The 16,150-nt window shown below is 36.3% G+C and overlaps 1 protein-coding gene across 1 annotated transcript in view; it reads right to left on the bottom strand.

Annotated features, from left to right (window-relative positions):
• The window catches only part of SLC9A9 (solute carrier family 9 member A9), a 209,440-nt gene that overhangs the window by 43,555 nt on the left and 149,735 nt on the right, over positions 1-16,150 (bottom strand). The window contains exons 13-14 of the mRNA XM_086468065.1: positions 15,462-15,510; positions 10,710-10,789 (exon numbers count right to left, since the gene is read on the bottom strand). Coding sequence (XP_086324191.1) covers positions 10,710-10,789; positions 15,462-15,510 — 129 coding nt within the window. The remainder of the gene's footprint in view (positions 1-10,709; positions 10,790-15,461; positions 15,511-16,150) is intronic.

Below are 16,150 nucleotides of genomic sequence, written 5' to 3' on the forward strand. Positions count from 1 at the left end.
GCCAATGAGGATATAATAAATAACAATTTACTATTTAAAATTTTGAGACTATGGTCAATGTCGGTGAGTTATTTTAAGAAATTCCATATTTCAAAAACTGTAGAGAAATGCTCCATTTTTCAATGGATTTCCCTACTTCTGCATCCAAAATTAAATATTTGAAGTACCATAATGTGGTAAAGAATCAGTTCAGAAAATCACCAGGTTGCTCTTAGCAGATTGAATAAAACACTCCTTATAAATTTCTAATGAACAGACAGCGAAACGCTCAAAGTCCATCATCACTGGCTAAGAACTTTCTAGAATTTGAGTGAGATTTTACCATTCATAGCACACCTGTGTTCTTGGTACACGATTACACAAAAGAACAACAGCAACAAAAAAATCTGTAAAAATTGACTGCGTAAATAATACATCTTTTACAATAATTTTTACATAAAATGTAACAGATTAAAACTACTTTTATCAGGTATAATAGCACAAGTTAAAAAAAATTTTGACCCAAATCATCAGACCAAAATACTTATTCCATACCTTCATGTAATTAAGTATGCATTTCCTAACCTTCTGTGACAGTATTTCTTGCTTTTTGAAATATCAGCTCCAGGATATTGAACATGCAAATTTTTGGTATTATTTTCATGATCTTTTAGATAAACTACATGTACACATTGTTAAAGTTATTATTTTACAATCTGTCATTATTCCTCTCCCTCTGCTCACCTATATGACCATTTGTGACCAAGCCACAAAGAACACATCTGAAAATGTTCTGTGCTGCCACCTATTCCTGTACTATTAACCTTTAGGAATGGCTTCTTTCTCTAAAAGTAGAAGTAACAAGGTTCATAAAATAATTGTGCTGTCCTGTTCTGTCACAGACCAAACCCTCTAAGTCGTAACATCTTCTTATGCATCTCTGTTGCTAAAAATGGAGAGTAACAGGTATTATGGTTATGGTGTTGATACTGGAGTAGTAGAACTGGTGCTGTGATTGGAACTGCAGCTCGTTTTCTTTGTCTGTATTTCAGACTGGACTCTGTTTATGACAACTAGATGCATTCTAACAAAGTCCTAAAAATACTGTCATGAAAATTTCTTCAGCTTCTGGGCCTGTAGGAGAAGGCTGAATGCTGTATTTACCATGAGTAACTAAGTACATCACACTGCACAAAGGTCAGGATGATAAATTCTGTCAAATAGCCTTCACTGAGAAGCCCACAAACGTGTTCAGCTGGAAGGAATGGTGCTAGCTTTACAGAAAATACCTCTGCCAGGATGACTTGAATCTACAGAAATCAAGAGGTTTCCTGAGTTCTAGGTCTATATTTATAAAAAATGAAAGGCCAGAGCCTTGATTTTCAGAAGTGCTCTATGGATTTTTTTAGGCATCTAAATTAAGAGACTGTTCCTATGAGCACTATAATCTGACATCTATTGTACTTGAAGCTTGTGGTATAACGTAAGATGAAAGGCAGCCTCCCCTGTTTGGGACTTTTGCATTCTCTAATAATAGTTAAAGTAAGTTGATAAGATGTGATAATCTGCTGCAATACCTTGTGCAAACTTGTAGTCAGCCCTAAATCAGTATTGTTCTTCTGATTTATCCTCGCCACCTTCCCTTAGCATCTCCTTGAGAAGTGCTGAATTAAGAACTGCTACCAAGATTGACTGATTCATGGTATATTTGAATACGTGATGATGCATGTGTTCTAGTGAATCAGGCACCTATTTCAATATCAGAAAACAGAAAATGGCTTCTGAGTTTCTCTGCTGCCAAGAATTGCATTATTTTGATTCACTGATTGCCAGAGCATTCTTAAAATCAGAGGAAAACAATTTCTTTTTTCCTCACACATTTGCATGTTTGCCTCAGTCTTATTGGTGGTGCTGTGTAGGGTGTGCTAAACTAGTTTAACTCAACTCAAAATTATCACAGCGCACACAAACTAAGGATATCAACAGTGCTTTTTCCAGAGCAACCACCTAAAATGGGAAGAATGTCAACATACAGACTAAGCTTCCAGATAAGACCTGTACTGAGGGCCTCATCCACACCTACTGGAGGCACTAGAACATGTCAGTGACTTTAAGGGTTTTGCATCCAGATATTAGCTTCCTGTAAAAGAGTTCAATTCAAATAGTTTCTAATGGAAAATCATTAACATGACCTTTGACATTCCTGGTAATAAACTTAATCATGCCGAATTCCTTTAGTCTCACAGCTTTTACAGGAATATCACTGTAATTTAACATTAATAACAGACCCTTACTAGGAATTACCAATTTTTTGCTTAGGTGATGTTATAATTAGCAATAACTTGCTGTAACAATTGCTGCTGTAAAAGAAGTGCCATTTATAGATCGTATTACATATGCAGCATGTGCTGCATGCATGTTCAAGCTTTCTGGTATGTGCTAAATGACTGGAAAGGCAACAGTGAAAGGTATACATGCAGAAGAACATTTAAAAACAGTTTAGATGTAATGCAAAGTAACTTTTTGCACATACAGAGGTGTAAATGGAGTAATAAGAGACTTGAAAGAAGGTTTTAAGTTATGCTTGATTAAATCTGTGTTATAAGCTTCCAGTACTCATATCATACTTAGGTCTCCTGGGTGCTGTTAAGTATTGTCAGCCAACAAACTATAATTTCATGCTTGAGTGGACTAATACAAGCCTAGGCTTCTGCTTCTTTATACATTCAGACTTATAGCATGCTATAACAATGAAGTGAGAAGGGGAGGAAAAATAAAGCAAAATAAAAAACTCTCACACAGAATAATAATTAATACTTATCAGTAAAATCAGATACTATGATAGCTTGAGGTATAATTTGTTGAGGTCAGTAGGCTGTGAGTCCATTTACTTCACTAGGCTTTAGATCAACTCCAAGTTCTGTATTTTGGTTTGACGGGTACTGTAACAGAAGACTATGCAGGTAGAAGTAAGCCACAGAACTGGAAGGTGTTTTTTTAAATGTAGCATGTTTTCTAGTTTCTGTCCATGCGAGAACATTTGGCTCTTAGTCAATAGCTATTAATATGGCACCTCTGTATAAAATATGCCTATAAGAGGAATCCTCTGTATTTAGTTCTGTCTTGGTAGCATATGTGCTGAATTTCTCTTGTGCTAAAGTGTAAATCTTGATGCTGCCTAGTTTTAACAGGCTACAGCTGTATATGATGGCTTCATGCATCTGAAAATAACATTAAGAGAAAAAAAAAGAAAACAGTTCTGTAAGCTGGATTGCCTGACTGAGGCCTTGGTTGTACAAAGTGCTATGTGTTCTTGGTGGGACTTGTAGGCATCTACTGGTCTTCTGAATAGCTTAAGAAACGGCCCTTGGTAAATCTGTGAGGAATGGCTTGAATGTTTCAGCTCTTGGGTGCAGTGCAAATGTTCCTCAGGTTGGGGGACTGAGCACTCACCCACAGGCAGGGATGAAGCATGTAGTGGTGCTTTGCAGAGAAAGGGCCTTCTTTAATGCCAGCTGTTAAAATATACTGAAGAAAGTTAGTCATAGCTAGTCAAAGTTTTTTCAGATGTGTTATCTCTGTATCTAAAGTGCAAGGTTGCTGAAATAAAAGGAGTCACTTTCAGCAGTGTTGCACACAGAAGCTTTACCTGTTCCCTGTCCCCTGGTGAACCATGTGGAAGGTATATTAATAGCCTCTGCTGAGAGCCATGGCAAAAGTCGGATTTCTTAGCGATCCAGAGGCTCCTGTTCTGCTTCTCTACTTTTTTAGTCAACTTTCTGACCTACCTGGTGGGCCATGAGACTTCTATGCAGTTGACGAGCCTCAGAAACACTTCAGAAATATTTAAAAAAAAAAAAGATTTTAACTTTTAAAATAAGCTTTGGAGTTGTTTTGTACTGGAAAGATTAAAATGATATATTTCTTCTAGGAACAATTTTAAGAACTTGCGGGATGAGGATTGTAGTTTCTAGCTATTGCAGATTTTAATGTATTTTAATATATTTTTACATGACAGAAAATGACATCAGAAGTTATCAGAAATTGAGAGAACGCCTTGAACAGCACAAACAAAAGGTATGCTACTTCAAATGAGCTAGGATGTCAAATAGGAAAGCTGGTGATTCTACACTGAGTACACCAGGTTCTGCCTTAGATGCCATGCAAAACTCTTACAAAAATCAATGACCATTTGACACAAAGAACAGAAAATAGAACCTTGCCCAGCATGTTTCTCATAGATGGCAACAAGGATTTGGTAACAGCTTACAAAATGTTGGTTTTGGGGTTTTTTTTTGTGGTGTTTTTTTTTGTTTTTTTGGTTTTTTTTTAATTTACTGTGAATCTCTTTTCACGCTAAAATACTTCCTCTTTTCTCAGACTGCAACAATAATGACATGCTCTCCTTCTCCACTTGTCTCATGCCTGCACTGTTTAACCATTATTTTGAACATTGATTTTTTTTTTTTTTAAATCCCATAATGTTTCCCCCACATGTGTTCCTGTTTCTCTTTAAGGGCAAAAGCACTGCATCCTACTATGAAGGCTTTAAAAAAACCTGAGGAATTTGATATAATGCAAGAAATTTGATAGAATAGCTTTACTACCACTGAAGTAAAACCTTTGCAAAAAAAAGTCCTTTTCCAGAATAACTTAGGTTTTTCTGTCATTTTATATAACTACAAGAGATAAAATTAGACTACTAAAAAAGCTAATCTTTCTATTGCTTTCCCTTGTCAGTTCCTTTTCTCCCTTAATTTTTTCTGCCTTTTTTTTTTGTTTTAAATATGTAAATAGACCTTTCTGCTAAGTACTGAATCTCAGTGCCAGCATGAAAAAAACCTATATAGTAAAAATTTCAAATTTTATCTCCTTTTGATTATATTTTGTGGTTTGTTTTTTTTTTCTGCTGCTCTCTTCTTCCTTCAGGATCATGATGGGGAAAGAGTAGGTTCAAAGATTTGTATTTTGCATTAAAAATATTCAGAAACTATCACAAATAATCTTTACATATGTCTCTGCAATGGAAGGGGGAAAAGGATGATATGTCAAATATTGTAAAAAACCAGAGTTTTTTCATTTAACTTTATATTCATACTTGTTATTCAACTCACGTTTAGTAATTTTTTTTTCATTGTAAAAATACCTGGACATGAATGAGATTTTCAAAGAATTGACATGAGAGAAACTTTACAAATGAATGATTTAGTTGCATATTCAATGTGGAACTGTTTGAGAATTATTTATCCAGGTTTCTTGCTGTGAATGGAGAACAAATTGAGTCACTACTTATTTTGGTTAATCATTGGCCATGTTAATTTACTAGGTTGGCCTGCAGAGTTTCTACAGTCTTGTGTCCTTGGAAAAGATCAGGAAATAGCACCAAATCAGCTATACTGATTATTTGTGCCTTAAAAAGAACAATGAGTTTTTCTAGATCACATGCTTGAAAATGTGTTGTTGGAATGAATTCTGAACAAAGTTGAGGCAATTTTTGCTAATGATGAAGTACCTTCTGGGGATCCTGTACTGTTCAAGTTTGCAGTGTTTGAGAAAGCCTTATGATATAGTCAGCTGCTCTTGTGCCCTGTTCATGTTATGATATCCACTATAGTTCATTTACTAAGATTTGTGCTTTCCTGTCAGCTTTTATTATGATCTTCTTGTTACACCTGCGAAACTGTTTCTTTTGCTCTGTTAGCACATCTATGCTATGATGTCTACCTTTCCTGCTAGCCAGTTCTGCATTACTGTTTCTTCGGTACCTGAATTCGCTTACATTGCATTATCTGATTCTTCTTTGATTCATAATTAGACTGAAGTATCTCTGAGATAAGATTGCCTTTTCTCTGTTTGAAAACTCTCTAGCAAAATGAGGTTCTGGTCCAAAACTAGGATGCTGTGTCCTAGACCACTAAATGCTGAATTTTTCTTTGATTGTCAGTTCACCCTGGAATGCACTTTTGCTTTCAGTAGCTTTTCCATTTTCTCACAGGCCCAGAATAGTACTTATCTTACTTCATGGGCAGCCACTATGTCTGTTTTACCCATGTACAAAGCACAGGAGAAATAAAATTATAGGTGCCCTGATAAGTTAAGGAGGATAAACCACAAATAATGCAATTCCTTTTGGCTGATTGATCTCAGGTAAGTGCAAAGGACAAAAACAACCTTTATTTATTTATTTATTTATTTTTTTCTTAAAAGGAATGCATCTGAATGATGGATAATTGCAGTTCAAGTAGAAACACTTTAGAAGTTGCTTTATGGAGAATTGGCTCACTCTGTCCCAGACTCCTGCTTCTATTCAGTGTAAGAATGTTAGTGCCTCAGATTGAGAAGAAGGAGAAAGCTTTCCTACTACTATATTTGTGGCAGTGTGCATATGAGCTGCTCAAAAAGCAAAGTTCTGTGCAACTTAGACAGCTATGTTGCTATTTGATATGTTGAAGCAGTATCAAGGATGCAGTAGGCCTGCCATTGCAATGCTTATGATACCTATACTAGCCAGCTAAGAAGACTCGTCATATCTTTCTTGATCCCTCTCATCCCTCATGTGTGCCAGAGATCGGCAGCATTAGTGCTCTGGTCATGTTGTTTAGTTTCGGAGGACCACATCACACTCAATATCACCCTCACCCCATTGCCAGAAAAAAAATGATTAGGCTTGGCTGCAGGTGGGCCCAAGGCCTGTGTCTTGTGGTTTAACACTTAGGAAGTATTCAAAGAAACTTACCCTGCATTTGAAGTCTTTGTCCCTCTTCCTTCCCTTCTTGCTTTCTTCTATTGTAATCTTGTATACATTTTCCTGTTACACGGAAACTACTTTTTTCTCAATGCAAGTTTCAGTGTGTACTCTTAAAGTACATATCCTGCAACATAATGTAGGCTTCTCATTGTGAAGACAGTGAGCGTTTATGGATGGAAACATCTTAGCACATACATTATACTCTTTTTTTTTTTTTTTTTTTTAATCTTCAGTTTCAGTTATTTTTGCACTTCTGTGTTTTAGTGCAGCAGTCCCAAATCCTTCCTTCTCCTCTCAGTATACAGCATGAGAAGCTGGGAGAACAGCGTAGTCATCTTCCTGACTGATGCTACAGAGCAGCCAGTGAGAGCAAAAATGCCTCTACATGAGGAAGTGAGAATTAGATGAATACAGAGAGAGAAAAAAGCCTTAGTGGACAAAAAGTCTTGTATAAAATCATGTTAAACCGGAAATGAATTTAGACTAAAGTAGCTGGAAAAACAGGTGAAGACACTTATTATATTAATTTTACTTTCATTTTTAGCAGTGGACTTTAACTGGGAATACAGGCCTATGTAGAGAATGGATTCTAACTCTAGTCAGGTACACAATGTCTTGGGAGTAGGCAAGCAAAACCCAAGGATTCTTGCTGGAGTAAGCAAGTAAAGAGGTTTGGAACTGAGAAGATTTAAAAGCAAATTGCTACTAGCTGGGAGCAAAGTTATAATTTCGTTGGGGGGTGCTCTCGAATGGGACAATTTTGCTCACCATTTGTTTAAGCTCTGCACTTATGTGCTGGACGAAATTTCCACCTATGTCCCCCTTGAAAAAACACAATCAACAATGTAAAGCCATGTATATAGTGCTGCATTATAGATGTTGGGTTTTTTTCCCCTGATAAATTCTCAAAATACCTTTGTTTATTCCCCCGCTTTTCTACTAGCCTTAAATAGAATATTGCAGCTTCAAATGATAATGCATTGTAATCTGTGAAACACAGACGTTGAAATAAATTTACTGGAATTTACCCGCTGTCAGATACCAAGTATTTTATTTTGCTTTTTCCTTGTTTAAATTATTGAGATGAAAATCCAAGAGGATACCTCTAAGTACTTAAATGATCTGTTCTTCATTTTTGTTATTTCAGTTTTAACGTTTCTTAGCCTAGACTTCAGAGAACGATATGTTTTTCTTATGTGTCAAAACCTGATTCAAAGATACTTGCCTAAAGAAAACACCCCTTATTGAACCCAGCTGGCTCTGGATCAGGCTCCTACTGTTTCTTTCAGAGTAAAAATAAAATTCGATTATCAAACAGAAATTCGGGGTTTTTTATATAGTTCTACCCTAGCGTGGCATGTTGCCATTGCCTAAGACCACTGAACTAAGTGGAAATCATTCATAAGGACAGCAAGGAACAGCACAACTTTTTGATTTCCTCAGAGATATTCCCTCCCTCTTGTCTTTTCCCTTGTGAAATAAGTAGACATAAGAGATGTTATTGCCAGAAGAGTGGGTAGATTTGGGTTAATGCCTAAGAGCAAATGTCAGGCTATAGAAATGTCACAGTCTTGTATGCTGTTGAAGTATATAACCAGATAGATTATTATTTTGCTGTGTCTTTTCTCTGAAAACTTTATCATAATCCACTATGCGATCTTGTATCGGACACAAATACTGTGCTACATGACAGTTTCTTCTTCTAAATTTAGCAGCACAACATTGTAACATTAGGCAGGGAACGGTAAATGAAAGTTTGGGTGGATAATTTCTCTCTCTCTGAAAAGAATGTCGTTCAGAAATAGTCATACCAAACAAATGCTCAGAGCTGTGAGTCACAGCATTAGTGGGTTGAACCATTATTCTGTGCAGGTATATGGGCATGTATTTTCAGGATTAGTAAAATGTAGAACTAGTATGTGTAATAATATATTTTAGGATAATGGCAGGGCTATAATCTCTGAAAATCTGAATTCTAAAGAAAGATTATGACTTGACTGGAAGACAGATTGACACTCATGAATAAATTTGTTCTTTTAAAGAATATTTTTTTAAAAAATCACTTAGTATATTTTCTTGAAATACAAAAGACATGGAAACTAGACTTTCTAGAATAAAGCGTCAGACACTCGTGTTTAAGATCTCTACCATACAGATAAACTCTGAGAAGTAGTGCCTCTGATGCCTTTTACAGTCCTTTCATTTTGCATGTAGTGTTGTCTGACTTTTTCATATTGATTTCTCTTTCTCTTCTGCCTCTATCCTTTGTTTTCTATCTCTACCCTTGGTGTCTCTTTCATGTCTTTAATTTGTGCCTCTGTCCCTGTTCTTGCCTTCCACGTTTTTTTGCTTTCTCTCTCTTTTTTTTTCTTCAGTTAAATTATTTTTTTCCTCTCTGTTCATCTGTTCCTTCTGACTTACAGTTTCTAAGATATACTACAACCACAGGCTATTCCTTCTGAAAAACAAGTGGGACTGGGTGGTAGTTAAAGCCAGTTATTCTCATGCTCATCATTAACATTTAAACATATTTTCCCCCTTTATACAGCATTCACCTACTATTTCTAAGTGTTCTTGAAGAATTATCCTAGGGAAACATTTTAATGCTAAGTGCTTTTTAGCCCTTAAAACTGCTCTGGTAGATAAATTAGGGCAATACATTAATTTTTAACTGAAAAGATGTTTTTTCCGTCAAAAGTCTCTTTGAAGGATAACTTCATTTGAACTCTCTGAGGAAGCTGTATTCCCAAAGTGTTGCATTTTATCAGCTGAAATATTTCACCCTAGTTTGCTGCAGCTGGTATCAGAAAAACATATATGTAGACTGAATGTTAATCTCTTGCAGGGCAATGGACCAATAGATGTGCTATTGGATAACAGAGACTACTTGGTAGAGCTTTGCCTGTTCAGCTCCTGAGCCAATATGAATGGAAATTAGCAGTTAGGCTTCTCTTATATTCATCGTATATCTCTGTCAAAGGCTTAGGGTGTCATTGTAATTTTGGGATCTCGTTGATAGCATATGCTAAGCCTTTGCAGAGTCAGTCTAAAATGACAATAAATTAGAATGGTAGCTTTTGGCATCTTTGCACAGGCATTAGTGACAGCATGGATGTCAAAGAGTGTAGGTTCTACCTTGGCTTTGGGAATATGTTCTTAGGAATATTTTAAAGAGGTCACTCAAAATATTTTCTTGAAATGCAAAAGACTTTCTAGAATAAAGCATCAGACACCCATATTCAAGATCTCTACTACAACGCACAGAAGCACAAAGGCTCAGGAATCCAGGGAACAGGAAGGATGAGCTCCAGGGAAGTCCTAGGAGCCTATATCTTCACAATGAGTACATCTGTTTGTAGGAGGTGTGGGGAAACCAGTGTTGTCTTATTTTCACTTTCTCTTGAGTAGCTACCACTTTCTGAATATGCAGGCAGCAGCCATTGGGCTGCTTCAGTCTCTAACCTCCTGGTTTCCCAATCACAGAATTTATAGTCTATCTAATTAATAGTTTGATCACGTCTATCCTGGAATTTAAAAAGGTTAATTTATTTAAGCTTATTGTCTATATAATACTGTAGGGAAGAGCGTCTTCACTTGTTGTCACTGCCCATAGCCTCAGTCAGGAATATACCACCACTGCACTGCTCAGCTTCTCTAGACCTTCTGTTTCTTTGAACTTTCTAGGACGCTGTGTCCTAGACCACTAAATGCTGATTTTTTCTTTGATTGTCATTTCACTCTGGAATGCACTTTTGCTTTCAGTAGCTTTTCCGTTTTCTCACAGGCCCAGAATAGTACTTATCTTACTTCATGGGCAGCCACTATGTCTGTTTCTTTGAACTTTCATAATTTCTTCTCCTGACCAAACATGTTAAATTATGCTTTTGGTTTTTAAAGTATAATGATTTTTGGATTCTTAAATATTTTGAAGGTGCTGGTTGTAATGTAACTATAATCTGTGGCTTATAACAGAAAAGGATACTTATTGTCAAAGCCATACCACATTCTGAACAGCCATGCACTTTCAGCTTTGGTTGTATTTTTATCCAAGTTAGAGGCTCTCTGCAAAATAAACAAATGAATAAAGTGAAAAGCATTTTTAGAACTTAAATAAAACATGGAGTTCCAATATTAAAAATACATGTCAAACCAAATTACAATTAACAGCACTTTTTTTTTTTTAAATTTAAAAAGCTTCTTTGGCACACAAATGTCATCTCTGTGAATCAGTTCTGGAGCAAATTGGCTTATATAGCACATTTCTCATTGCTATATACTCATTGGAAGAGTGCAGCATTTGCTTTTATTAATGATTCCAATTTTATTAAGCAGCTGAGAAGCACTATATTCTGAGATCAATAAAATGATATTTTGATTTAATTGCCATTGTGGGATTACTTCTGTTGACTCCTACAAGATCAGATGCTATTTGTGTATGTCTAACAAAATGTCACTCCCAAAGGGATCACGATATTCTAATAATTATGACACTACTTTCTTTTCTGTGCTTCTTTCTAAGGGGAGCAGAACATGACTTAAGTCAATGAGATGCTGCTTCCCATTCTACAATATAATTCTGGGGCATGCTGCATAGGTAGATAGGTGGATCATCCTTTTACTCAGGGTCATAATTTGCAATAATACATTAGAAACAGTCAAGGACAGCTAGTTTGGTTGTACTCAGTACGTCACATCAATACTAGTGGAATAATTAGTGTCAGGATGGGATTAGGAATGGGATTGCCAGTTCTCTGTGGGTACTTCATTATTGTCTTGTTTCTGTTTTGCTGCAAATTAGATTAGTTTTTAAGGGGAATATTTTTCTTTATGCAATTTTAAGCCAATTTATCTATAAATTCTTATGTTTTCATCTAACATATTAAAACCATAATTTCATATTATATATTAACATTCATGTAAATTGGCTGCTGATAATAATGTCAACGGTCTGATTCTCAAAACTGTAACGTCTAGTTCCAAGCCAACATGTATATGGGAACCTTTACATTGATTTCAATGAGTTTTCAGTAAGTTTATATGGCGACAGAAACCATACTGTAGCTGTTATGATTTTGTTAATGTCAAGGGTGGTCACAGTGAATTTACAAATACACCAGGTAGGCCAAATATTATTCTTGGGATCTGTTTCCTTGTTATCGAATTCAATAATTTAGTGACTCCCCCTAGCAACTGGGGAGGGTGGAGGGTGGAATAGAGATGGTACTAATCCCTAACCGAGCAGCAGAACACTCTTCTAAGCCCTTAATATCTAATAGTGCATTTTGGCAAGGTACAGATTGGGAAAAGGGTTGAAACATTTAAGCAAGAAGTATGATGGCAGATAAGGTCTATGTCAGGTCAGAACAACAAGAACACTGAAGGAAAGAAGGTGAAGGACTAGGGTGGACAGGGCTAGAGATGGGAAAGAGAAGGACAGGCATGGAAATAGATGTACCATGGAGTGGGCTGTAGCAAGCAGCCAATGAGTGCAATCCAGAGGAAGGCTAGTTAAAAGCACAGAGAGCTCTCTAAATGGCCTGTCCCCCTTGGTTTGACTACTAATGTTTCCAGAAGCTGTAGAGTTGTTGATTAATTTCTCTTTCCAAACTCATTGTATATCTAGCTTCTTTTTGTGGGAACAAGATTCCTCATACGCGAACATGAATTTTTCCTGTATGAAAGCAGTGGACAAAAAAGTCTACAGAAGAGTATAATTCTCTTAAGAATTTGCTGATCCTGACCTGGACCTGCTTTTATATGTTGCAGTAATGTTTATTGCTGCTTCGCTCCACATCTGCTCTGGTGGCCTATAACCTACGGCTCATTTGACTTCTGTGAATTTGACACATGTTGCACCTTCTTCCTTTTGTATATGAAATCTGTTTTGTGTCTGCAGTATGTATTATGTAATTCACTTCTTTCAGAACTGAGTTATGACAGTCCATCAGTAAATAAATAGATATGAATATGAGGCTATTATTTCTTCTGTTTATGCGGATGTTGTGATAATGATCTAATGAACACACATTTTAAGGAAAGGTAAGGCAGAACTGACACAAAGAAACTGAGAGATGCTTTTGATGGATGAGGTTATGGTATGGTGAAGTCCAGATGTTAATTACATATTAAAAGGCTCTACACCTTCGCTAGGGAAGGAGCCCTGGGTTCCAGGTCTTATAATTTGAACTGGAATTTGTTGCTAGTCAACTACCAAAATTACCGGTTGAGCTAGAACAGAATAGAGCATAATCAGAAGTCCAGAAAGAACTGTGGACATGGAGATCTTGACGAAATAAATCAAATTCCTTCAGAGAAGAGAAAATTGAATTTGTGGAAGGGAAGGAAAGAAGGGAGATGAAGAGTTCGGAAAGAAAAAGGGTTATGCAGCCATACAGCCGCTGTTGCCTCTGACACAGTACTCATGAGGTAGAAGGTGTTTAAGGCTTTTTCTGCCCCTAAAAAATCAGGTCTGATTACAGATATTGATTGAGATGTTCCCATAGTAAGGTACCTTGTGCTCTGGTAGTTAGAGTGGTCACAGATGAGATTCATTCAAATCTCCACAGCAGACCTTGTGGCTTGCCCATTCTGGCTGAGTACTCTGGCTGAGAAGTGAGGAGCCTAGAGTCTTATTTTTGACTGATTTTACTGTTTTTTAAACATCTTGTTCTTGAGAAGATATTTAGTTCTTATTTCTGGTACAATCCCACTGAAGCTCCAATTAAAAGAGCTGAGAGTTGGCACGTGGTTTAAAGTTCATCTGGGAGAGTTTTAACTGGGAGTGAGAGACACTGGCACTTTGTATTTTACTTGTTCAGGGCTATATGCAAGACACACTAGCATAGGAAGAAAATGAAAAGTAGGTAAACTAAATAAAAATGTCATATTAGAAATAAAGGGAAAGAATAAAGACAACAAAGTGGAAGAAGAGGAATGAGAGATGAGATGAAAGAGAAAACTAGAAGAAATAACCTGACATAAATTGAATACCTGTGATAGGTATTGAGTTAAAACAGAGGGCTACAGAGAATGCAGCAAAGGTCTGAATTAGTAAAAGATTGCAATGTCAAATGTAAAAAAGTCAGACAAGTGAAAATAGAATACTGTGGGGGTGGGCGGAGAATAATCAGAACAGCAAAACTATCTTCCAATGTAAAGTTTACTACTATAAGGAATGTTGACTTGGACATGATAGGGCATGAAAGGTGTTATATTTATTTACATCTTCTGTGTTATACTGCTGAGTTTTGTCAACAGAGATAGGTGTTAATTCATAGGGCACAGCTGGGACACTGGATGTATTATTGTTATTCATAAACATAATTATTTTCATTTTTAATAAAAGAGAAAATTACATGCCTATTGAATTCTGAAGAAATCAGGTTTTCACAAAACATGCGTTCAGTCGGTTTTATACTGCATTCAGCATTATCTAATCTTTGGTAATTCATGAATGCTGCAAAGTAGAAAATTTCTGAAACAATGTATCTTTAAAATCCAATCAAGAATAGATTAAGGGTCTGCATCCTGGCCTTGGTCACAATTTGGGCAGAAGCATTGCAGGAATTCTTGCCAAGATGTTTAGGAGAGTGATGATAGAGATTAATCCCCTCAGACTAAGAATAAATCAGTATCTTGGCATGGTGCCATGGAGTGTTATGCTAGCCCTTTTGACAGTGACTGAGTTTTAAAACTAAGGATATGGTCAGATATGAATAATATTATTTTTGCTTTTTTTTTTGGAAGAAATATTAGGATAGATAGGGACGTGAATTCCGTTCAGTTTCAATGAAAGTTGAGAGGCTAAATGCCTTCCGATATGTCCAAATATGTAAATGTTAAGAATACTCAGTATGTAAGATATATTAAAATTCTGCCTAATAATATCTTTAATGTATCTGCAAGTGAATAGAGTATCTTACTTGTGTCTTGACCTAACTTATTTGCTACATTTATATCACTGTTGGGTGATTTCAATTTCAGTTCCAGTTGAGCAGTCTGAAAGAGTGCATGGGATGGTTTTTGTTTTGCTGTGGTTTTTTTTTTTTGCTTTGGCAACCCATCAACTGTAGTGTTGCTTCTTCGTAGTCATACTGCTATTCCACTTACCGTGCTGAAGCACACACTATGTCTATGTGTATTGACTCTCTATAGATTTCTACTGTTGCAGGCAGTGCTGCATTTGAAACAATGCCATACATATATGACAGAAAAGGGAAGGTGACAGAAGAACAGCTGCAGCTTGTTAAATAGCCTCCTTTACTTTAAAGTTTTCAAGTTCATAATGTACTTATATTTCCATGTGAAAACTAACTGAAAAATATTTTCAGAAACCTGACCTACTAGAATTGAACATTACTTCTTTTATTCCAGGGGATTAAACATTGTTCTGAGATGTCTCATTTCCATAAATGCAGCATTCGGAAGATGATAAATATTTGGATTTATCAAGGCAATGCTTCTATTATTTTGTCCATTAGACCTCTCAGGATATTTATAATTTTCTTCAAATCTCTATAATGTTTTCAGTTACAAAATTTTCATGAACGCTCACACAATGAAAACAGTATGTATCTCCTCGTACCTTGTACAATGAAGATACTTTGTGGCTCCTTTTTATTTTCAACCTGCTTGTTTTAAACATTTTCAGCTATAACGCTATTTTTGACAAACATGATCTGCCAACACTTGAACAGTTTTTAATTCCGCATGTATGTCTAAAATCCTGACATACCTGGCTTGCAGCTTCTGCTTTCAGGTCTTCATCTGGATCTATGCCAACTCTGTTAAAAAAAACAAAACAACAACAAACAAACAAAACCAAATGCACATGGTAATGATCTGCTGTATATTAGAGAGCTTTGATGGTAGAAACATTCTCTTGTGCCACTCATTTCCTAGTAGATGAGAAACGTGGAGAAGAGCTGGCAAAACATTAAGATCACTTTTTTAATCAAGGAAGTTCTTAAGCTTTTAGGAAACTTGAAATTCTTTTTAACTGCCACTCATAACACCTGAGATTAGAACTTTACCCTGGCTCTGATCCATATCTGGGGAGAGACAATCAAGTCATTAACCTGTGCTATGAAAGCCTTAATTACTGGCAGAAGAGAGGTGTTCAGGAGGTACTGCAGTTAGAGAGGTATGTGGAGGATAGGACGGCAGGACTTTGGCATTTCTTGACTGTGTTGCACTATGGATAGCTTATAGTATTTAGACAGGTCTTTACTTGGTGCATAAGGTATGGGAAGCGAACCAGAGGGGAGAGGATATTGCAGTGGATGATGTTCAAGATAATGAGAAGCTGGGTGGCGTTTTACTAATATGGACAAGAAAAAAAAAAAACCAACTGGCTGTTAAAAGTGATGTGGTGGAAGAATTGGCGTATTTTGAATATGGCTGACACTCAGAACTGAGGAGAAA

This window comes from Leptosomus discolor, chromosome 7, assembly GCF_034619465.1.
Source record: "Leptosomus discolor isolate bLepDis1 chromosome 7, bLepDis1.hap2, whole genome shotgun sequence".
In the NCBI taxonomy this organism is placed as follows: Eukaryota; Metazoa; Chordata; class Aves; order Leptosomiformes; family Leptosomidae; genus Leptosomus; species Leptosomus discolor.